General features: G+C 44.5%; 2 protein-coding genes across 2 annotated transcripts; one reads left to right on the top strand and one right to left on the bottom strand.

Annotated features, from left to right (window-relative positions):
* Nucleotides 1–3,306: 3,306 nt before the first annotated feature.
* LOC108855532 (pentatricopeptide repeat-containing protein ELI1, chloroplastic) lies at nucleotides 3,307–7,563 on the top strand. The gene is made up of 2 exons (XM_018629378.2): nucleotides 3,307–5,913; nucleotides 6,049–7,563. Exon 1 carries the CDS (start codon nucleotides 3,423–3,425, stop codon nucleotides 5,340–5,342), a length of 1,920 nt encoding a protein of 639 aa, XP_018484880.1. The 5' UTR covers nucleotides 3,307–3,422; the 3' UTR covers nucleotides 5,343–5,913; nucleotides 6,049–7,563.
* LOC108855533 (cruciferin BnC1) lies at nucleotides 6,393–8,540 on the bottom strand. The gene is made up of 4 exons (XM_018629379.2): nucleotides 8,155–8,540; nucleotides 7,583–7,926; nucleotides 7,068–7,484; nucleotides 6,393–6,944 (listed from the first exon to the last, which is right to left on the bottom strand). Exons 1-4 carry the CDS (start codon nucleotides 8,435–8,437, stop codon nucleotides 6,540–6,542), a joined length of 1,449 nt encoding a protein of 482 aa, XP_018484881.1. The 5' UTR covers nucleotides 8,438–8,540; the 3' UTR covers nucleotides 6,393–6,539.
* Between the last annotated feature and the right edge of the window lie 322 nt (nucleotides 8,541–8,862).

Below are 8,862 nucleotides of genomic sequence, written 5' to 3'. Positions count from 1 at the left end.
AGGAAGTGTTCTGGCTGGAAAAAAGCAGGTTGACTTGGATTAGATCAGGCGACAAGAACACCAAGTTCTTTCATGCAGTCACGAAGAACCGGCGCGCACAGTGCAGAATAAAGAGCCTCCTCGACGACGAAGGAAAGGAATGGTTCGCAGATAAAGAACTAGGAGTGGTGGCAGAGAAGTATTTCAAGAATTTGTTTTCGTCCGAGGATGTTGGTATTGAGCTAGAGGAGTGGAACGAGATGCCTAAACTTCTATCCTTGGAGCAAAATACAAAACTTATGGAACCAGTGACGAAGGAGGAAGTGAGAAAGGCGACCTTTGATATTAACCCGAGCAAATGCCCCGGCCCAGATGGAATGAGTGGTCACTTCTTCCAACAATTCTGGGAAACTTGTGGAGAGGACCTCACAGCGATGGTGCAGCATTTCTTCATGACAGGCTGCTTTGAGGATGGGATGAATAATACCAGTATCTGCCTCATTCCAAAAGTCATTACGGCGAGGAGAATGAGCGAGTACAGACCTATCAGCTTATGCAATGTGACATATAAGATAGTGTCCAAGCTTATGGCAAGGAGATTGAAGAAGGTGCTACCCTCAATAATATCTGAGACGCAGGCAGCGTTTGTGGAGGGGCGATTAATCTCAGATAATATCCTGGTAGCACATGAACTCCTCCATGCTCTGGGTTCGGATAATAAGTGCTCTGAGGAGTATATTGCCATTAAAACGGACATCTCCAAAGCATATGATCGAGTGGAGTGGTCTTTCTTGGACAAAGCTATGGAAACCATTGGTTTCTCGAGTGCTTGGAGGAATCTCATTATGAGCTGTGTCTCATCGGTTCGGTATCAGGTTCTCATTAATGGCGAGGCGTATGGAAGCATTATACCATCAAGAGGCCTGAGACAAGGAGACCCACTCTCTCCTTACCTCTTTGTCATCTGTACAGAAGTATTGGTGCAAATGCTCAAGCTGGCGGAAGGGAAACATAAACTATCTGGCCTCCGCGTCGCAAGAAGGGCCCCTCCAGTCTCGCACCTGCTTTTCGCAGACGATAGTATGCTATACTGCAAAGCTGAGGATGAGGAACTGGATCATTTAATCAACATTCTCCATAAGTACAGCTTAGCGTCGGGGCAAAGGATCAACTACCAGAAATCGAGTGTCTATTTTGGCAAGAAAATACCCCCAGGGAAGCGAGAAGATATCAAAAGGAAACTAGGGATTGAGAAAACAGGAGGAGATGGCCTATACCTAGGCTTGCCAGAATCGTTTGGCGGGTCAAAGGTTTCCATTCTAAGCTACCTCAAGGAAAATCTGAACAAGAAGGTTCATGGATGGCAGACCAAGTTCTTGTCTCCAGCTGGCAAGGAGGTGCTTCTAAAGGCTGTAGCAATGGCGCTCCCGACCTATACAATGGCCTGTTTTCTGATCCCAAAAACGGTGTGCAAGCAGATCATAGCTTTGATGTCAGACTTCTGGTGGAGGAACAACCAAGACTCAAAAGGTATGCATTGGAAAAGTTGGGAGAGTCTTTGTAAACCGAAGAGCTGTGGGGGTCTCGGCTTTAAGGATCTGGAAGCTTATAATTTAGCGCTCCTGGGGAAGCAGCTATGGAGGATGGTTACAAACAAGGATTCACTACTAACCAAAATCTATAGGAGCAGATATTTTAAAAACTCAGACCCTTTGAGTGCACCATTAGGATCCCGACCGTCATATGCTTGGAGGAGCATACACGCTGCGCAAAAGCTGGTTAAACAGGGAGCAAGGGCAATCATAGGCAATGGCAGCGACACCAGAGTCTTCAGAGACAGATGGTTGAGGAGGGAGCCGGCAATGATGGTACGGGCTTTAAAATATGAGGCCGGGACTGAGGCACAGAGATTCACTGAGGATATGAAGGTTTGTGAGCTTATGCATGCCAATGGGACAGAATGGAACCTTTCGCTCCTGGGAAAAATGTTTACTGATGAGGATTGTGAGAGGATCTTGAGGCTGCGTCCGGCAGGGAAGAACAGTGAAGATACATACTCCTGGGAGTATACGAAGACGGGCCATTATACAGTCAAATCAGCTTACTGGGTCCAAATGAATATCATCTCAGCTGAGAAGGAAAACCCGATAGTGCTTCAACCGAGTTTGGATGACATCTATAGGAAAGTCTGGAGTCTAGAGGTGAGCCCAAAAATACAACACTTCCTGTGGAGATGTCTGAGCAATGCTCTTCCAGTAGCTAAGAACATGGCGCATCGACACATAGGGAAGGATAAAAGATGCAGTAGATGCGGAGCTGAAGCGGAGAGCATCAATCACCTTCTCTTTCTTTGCCCATATGCTAGACTAATCTGGGCAGTGGCGAATATACACATACCACCGTTAGGAGTATGGTCAGAGTCCTTTTACTCAAATCTCCATTGGGTCTTGAACTTGAAAACAGAGTATCCAATGGAAGAGGCTGAGGCGGAATTGGTACCATGGTTACTATGGAGGTTGTGGAAGAACCGAAATGAATTTATCTTCCGAAGCAAAGACTATGTCGCTTCTGCTACTGTGGCGAAGGCAATGGACGATGGCAAAGAATGGAGAGGTAGAACTGAGGTCAAGAGTAAAGAGGTTCAAAAGCCAACAGCAACACCAACTGGTCTTGTTAAGAAATGGAGACCACCAGAAACAGAGCACCTGAAATGCAACACGGATGGAACATGGAAACAGGAAACAGGTACTGGTGGTAGCGGATGGGTGTTGAGGGACCACCGTGGGGACATGCTGTGGGCTGGGGCAAAGTCTTTACCCAATATGGGTTCGGCACTCGAAACAGAGGCAGAGTCATTAAGATGGGCAATTTATACATTGGCTGGGTTCGGTTATAAAAGTGTAACTTTTGAAACAGATTCTCAGGTGCTTACAAAACTTCTGCACGGAGAAGAGACAACCTGGCCAAGACTCAAGCCTATCATACAAGAGATCGAGGCCTTACTGTCGAGTAACGTGGGGTATGGGGTGGCTTACTTCCCTCGAAGTGGTAATATTGTTGCAGATAGGATAGCGAAGGAGACTACGACGTTTACGTCAATTGTCCCTAAGTTGTATTCTATTGTGCCTGTTTGGTTGAGTTCTTGTTTAGAGGCTGAAAAGCCATTGTAAACTTTGAATTGGTTAATGGAAAGTTGTTGTTGAGTTAAAAAAAAAAAAAAATATAGCATTAATTATATAAGGTTCAACTTTAAAATCCACCTAGAAGAAGTTGTAATGTTTCTGTTTTAATAAGATAGATCGAGTTTTTGTTTTATTTCTGAAATTAATCTCTTCTTTTCATCGAACGTTTAACCAGCAGGGCCCTGCCACGTTAGTGAATGCTTCTCTGACGAAGAATTAGACGACCGATGGTGAACTTTGGAATATCAACAACCGAAGATAATGGCCTCGTCACCAATTCTCGCCACGTCACTTCCGCAAAAACAGCCGACCACTTCCTCACCCGCCGGTGGATTCCGCCTTCCTCCGCCGCCAGAGAAACTCGCAATTCTACTCGACAAATCGGAATCGGTGGATTTAATCAAGCAAATCCACGCGGCAATTCTCCGCCATAACCTCTTCCTCCATCCCTACCACCCTGTCCTAAACCTCAAGCTCCACCGTGCATACGCTTCCCACGGCAAGATCCGCCACTCGCTGTCTCTATTTCACCACACGATCGATCCAGACTTGTTCCTCTTCACGGCGACGATCAACACTGCCTCCATTAACGGCCTCCGTGACCAAGCTCTCCTGCTCTATGTTCAATTGCTATCTTCTGAAATCATCCCCAATGAGTTTACTCTCTCGTCGGTTTTGAAATCATGCTCGGCTGAGTCTGTACAAGCGATTCATACTCATGTTCTCAAGTTCGGATTGGCGCTAGATCCTTACGTGGCAACTGGTCTCGTCGACGTTTACGCGAGAGGCGGAGATTTAGTATCTGCACTCAAGGTGTTCGATAGAATGCCTGAGAGAAGAAGCCTCGTTTCTTCCACTGCTATGATCACCTGCTACGCCAAGCAAGGGAACGTTGTGGCTGCCAGGGCTTTGTTCGAGGGAATGCCTGAGATTGAGAGAGACATTGTTTCTTGGAACGTGATGATTGATGGATACGCTCAACACGGGTTTCCCACCGAAGCTCTGAGGCTTTTCCAGAAACTCTTGTCCGAAGGAAACCCAAAGCCTGATGAGATAACACTCGTGGCTGCTCTCTCCGCTTGTTCTCAGATCGGTGCGCTTGAATCTGGGCGTTGGATTCATCTTTTCATCAAGAGAAGTCGTCGCATCATCAGTGTCAATGTTAAAGTATGCACGGCTTTGATTGATATGTATAGCAAATGTGGGAGCTTGGAAGAGGCTGTTTCTGTGTTTAACGATACTCCGAGGAAGGATACCGTGGCCTGGAATGCGATGATCGCTGGTTACGCAATGCACGGTTATAGCCAAGACGCGTTGAGATTGTTTGGTGAGATGCAGGGAACCGTAGGGTTGCAGGCAACGGATATAACTTTCATAGCAACACTACAGGCTTGTGCTCATGCTGGTTTGGTGAAGGAAGGTGTCAGAATGTTTGAGTCAATGGGACAAGAGTATGGTATTAAACCCAAGATCGAACATTACGGATGTTTGGTCAGTCTCCTTGGTCGCGCTGGTCGGTTAAAACAGGCTTATGAAATCATAAAGAAGATGGAAACTGAGGCTGATTCTGTTGTGTGGAGTTCTCTTCTCGGAAGCTGTAAACTTCATGGAGATTTCGTGTTAGGCAAGGAAATTGCAGAGTATCTCATTGGACGGAACATCACAAACTCAGGAACTTATGTTCTTCTTTCGAATATATATGCATCGGAGAGTGATTATGAAGGCGTGGCGAAAGTGAGGAGCTTGATGAAGGAGAAAACGATAGTGAAAGAGCCAGGGGTAAGCGCCATAGAAGTCGATGATAGAGTTCATGAATTTCGAGCTGGAGATAGAAACCATTTGCAAAGCAGGGAGATTTATACACTGTTGAGAAAGTTGAGCGAGCGGATCAAGTCTTGTGGTTACGTGCCAGATACAAACGCGGTCTTGCAAGATCTTGAGGAGACAGAGAAAGAGGAGTCTCTACAAGTTCACAGCGAGAGGCTGGCCATTGCGTATGGTCTGATCAGTACCCAACCAGGAAGTCCCTTGAGGATATTCAAGAACCTGCGAGTGTGTTCGGATTGCCATACGGTGACAAAACTGATATCGAAGATCACAGGAAGGAAAATTGTCGTGAGAGATCGGAATAGGTTCCATCATTTCGTGGATGGTTCTTGTTCTTGTGGCGATTTCTGGTAAAACCGAACGTTATGTATTGTGGGCTGTACATGAAAAGCAGGGCCCGTCCTGATGAAAAGGAGTCAATTGTTGTTTTAATGTATCTGGCATTTAGTCTCAGTGTCTCTATCGTAAATAGATTGTGTGAAGGTGAAAGCCAAACAATCTCCAAAGACCGTAAGAACATTTATCCTCCAGTGATCAAAGAACTGCACATCCCAACGCAGCTCCTGACAAACTTGTTGAAGGAAGCTTTCCCTGAAGAACAATGAACAAAGTTGTAGGAGCTACAGAACGGCATTCAACAAAAATGGGCTGCTTGAAAAAGATATGCAAATTAAGAAACCTTGAGCTGAGAAAAATCAGAAAGTAGATTGTTCTGTGGTCTTGCGTTCTCAATTGACTCCTTGCAACCATGGTTGTGCAACCGCTAGTGGTTTATGTTTTCCATCACCTGAAAGACCGGTTGAGACTTGAGAGCATTGTCTGTACTTCAACTGGTCGTTGGTTTCCGTACACATTGATTTTCATGGTTACTTACACCTTCCTGGAATCGAAACAACAACATAAAAGAAGAATCGTTTTTTTTGAGGTAATTCGAACTATGTTAACAGTTGTCAGATTCCAGAATAGATATTTTATAGTTGCTATATTCATTACAAACTTAACAATATCAAAAGATCCTCCTCCTCTAATACTGAAACTTCTATTATGAATATTGTCGCAGTGGTGGACGTTGTTCAAAAAAAAAAAGTTGCAGCGGTCCTTGCAAGAGATGACCAGACCAGATCGTATATGACTGGAGCCATTCTGGTATTCACCGTGGTAAAGGAGATCAGAAAGTCTTTTCTGAAAGTTATATTTGTGGGTGACTGCAAAAACCCATTTGGTGACATCAATAACTTTATAATAAATAGGCAGGCAGGCATATGGACCAGATCTTGTATCGCATAATATGTAAAAGATATTGTCACTCTATCCTCGGAGAAGTCTGCATTCTCGTATATGTATGTTAGTAGAGTAGTGATGAATGAAGTTGATAGATTAGCTAAGTTAGCTTGACAACGTAGATAGAAAAGAGTTATTTTATTCAGAAAAGGAGTAACATTCTACAGGTAAACCCTCTACAAAACCAGTCACATTACCGTACATTATTATTACTCTTTTTATTACTATTTAACTTCTTTTTACAGTAGAGGTTCGTTCACTGCTAAGCTCTTAAGCATCAGCCTTCCTTGGCCTTCCGTAGCTAGCCGGGCCACTGCTGTGTGTCAAAGTGGTCTCGATCGTGTTGAACTTGACCCTTCTTGCTTCTTCGAGTGAGATTTGGTAACCATTGGATATGACCTCTAATGGTAAACCTCTCATGACCGAGGTTCGTCCAGCAAGTGTGTTGATCTGCGCGTTTGCGTTTGTCTTGAACTCGATCCACCGGAACTGTTCGCTTGTTGCGCGTTTCACCACGGAGAAACCTTGTGGTATGGCAAGTAGCTGTCCTTGAGAGACTTGTCCGTCGAACACTCTGTCACCATTGTCGTTGACCACCTGCACATGGGCTTCCCCGTCTGTCACGTAGAGAACCGCGTTTGCATTTGCGTTCCACTGTGGAAGCACCATCGCGTTCTACATCCAATACGGCACGTGCCAAACCGATTAACAAGATTAATCATAGCCAAACTTTCAAATGTTAATCCCTATTAAAATGCAGGTTAGTTTTAAATAGACAATGTTTATGGATGTACTTACTTGACGGATAGATCCACGGAGGGCTGAGAGACGAAGGAAGCGAAGGATGGGGAGATCGTAGCTGTTCAGAGTGCTGATGTAACCGAGCTGTGGCTTGTACACGTCGGCATTAGACGGGTCATCGAGGTTATCGGTGCACCTCGCGCTGCATATGGTCTCTTCTAAACCGTTAACTTCCTCCTGTGGTCTCTGACTCCTCAAAGGCGGCCTAATGACACTGAATGGGCCTTGGACTCGGACAATGTTTCCACGGTTGTCTTGCTGGTTCTGAAGTTGTTGCGCTGTCCTAACGTCGATCTTGAAAGCTTTAGCAAGAACCTCTGGTGCGAAGCCATTAAGGATGTTCTTTTGTGGCTGTTGTTCTCGTCCTTGTACCCATACTTGGCCTTGTGGGTTGTTTCCGGCTAAGTGAAATGGCTACATATAAAACAGAACCATTTTTTTTTGTTATTCTGTAATTATATAAAAGGTTATATGATTGCTTTTGAGGTTTTCATTTATATATATATATATACCCTTGGGTTGCGGTCAAGCTGGTTGTGGTGGCTGGCTAAATCAAGGACAGAAACAATGACAAGTGGCTGGTTTCCATCGTTGTAGAACCATTGGGCTACACCGGGAGGTGTAGCAATGGTGTCGCCGGTCCTTAAATGCTCCACTTTCTGGTGCATATCACGGAAGCCCTGGCCCATTTGTCTCTCCTGGCCCTGGCCCTGTTGCCCCTGCTGTCCCTGGCCTTGTTGTCCCTGCTGGCCCTGACCATGACCTTCTCCGAAGGGGTCACCGCCTGGTTGGAACACTGATGAGTCCTGGAATGTCTCGGCGCATCCAGGGATCACCCTCCCCATAAGACCTTTTCCTATAATGTAACAAACCAAAAAAAAAGTTTAGATGCGTCAGTCCATAATCATGCATTTATTTAGATTTTATATTAAACTCAAAGCACAAAAGCAAACAAAAATATGAATAAATAGTGATGTAATACATCACTTTCTCAAAAGACTGAATCTTAAAGATCACGAGTTTGAATCTCGATACTCAAATAGTCTCGAACCAGAAAATATTTACCAAAATCAGATTCACGTACCTTTAGCCACGAAGGAGAGCTTCGCGGTGCTAAAGAAAGAGGGCAAGTAGAGACCCTTAGATTCGATGATGTAGCGTACGAACGCGACACCAGAGCAACGTAGCTGAGGAGCGTGGTGGTCCCACACCTCGATGCGACCAGCTTCGGCCTTAAGTACGTGTGACGGTTCCAGTGCACTGAGCTGGTCTAGCTGACACTCGTTTGGAAACTGTTGAGCTGCAGAGCCATGGAGAAAGATCAAAAGTGCTAAGGAAAAAGAGAGAAGAGATGAGAGCCGAGCCATTTTCTCTTTACTTGTTTGTTGTGGTTTTCTGGTCTTACAGCTGCGTTAGATGAAGCTATTTATAGTGAAATTATTTTATAGATGTTGATGAAGTTTTTGAGGATAAATTGAATGAGATAAGAACCAGGTATATAGAGTCGACTATGTACAATCTACACTTCATTTGAGTTGCTATCTTTATGTCGTCTTCTGAAAATTTACTTTGTCTTCACAGTCTAAGAAAAGCATATTAGCGAAGGGAGTTTGACACATTTCAATTTGCATGGCTTATTGAACTGCATGTCTCTACACATCAACTTTGAGATAGGCATATATGTAATAGGACAAAATCTATATTTCTTGTATATACTGATTTGTTTCTCGGTATATATATATATCAAATTGACAATAACATCACTATATTGCAATTACGTTTGAAACGAACT

This window comes from Raphanus sativus, chromosome 4 (genome assembly GCF_000801105.2).
Source record: "Raphanus sativus cultivar WK10039 chromosome 4, ASM80110v3, whole genome shotgun sequence".
Lineage (NCBI taxonomy): Eukaryota > Viridiplantae > Streptophyta > Magnoliopsida > Brassicales > Brassicaceae > Raphanus > Raphanus sativus.
Note: the sequence above shows the minus strand (reverse complement) of the source record. Positions and strands in the feature narration are given on the sequence as shown.

Coding starts and splice junctions, on each gene's coding strand:
- LOC108855532 (XM_018629378.2), top strand. CDS start 3,423: ATGGCCTCGTCACCAATTCTCGCCACGTCACTTCCGCAAAAACAGCCG.
- LOC108855533 (XM_018629379.2), bottom strand. CDS start 8,437: ATGGCTCGGCTCTCATCTCTTCTCTCTTTTTCCTTAGCACTTTTGATC. Junction 7,927..8,154: donor GCTCTCCTTCGTGGCTAAAG/GTACGTGAATCT, acceptor GTTACATTATAG/GAAAAGGTCTTATGGGGAGG. Junction 6,945..7,067: donor TCCGTGGATCTATCCGTCAA/GTAAGTACATCC, acceptor TATTGGATGTAG/AACGCGATGGTGCTTCCACA.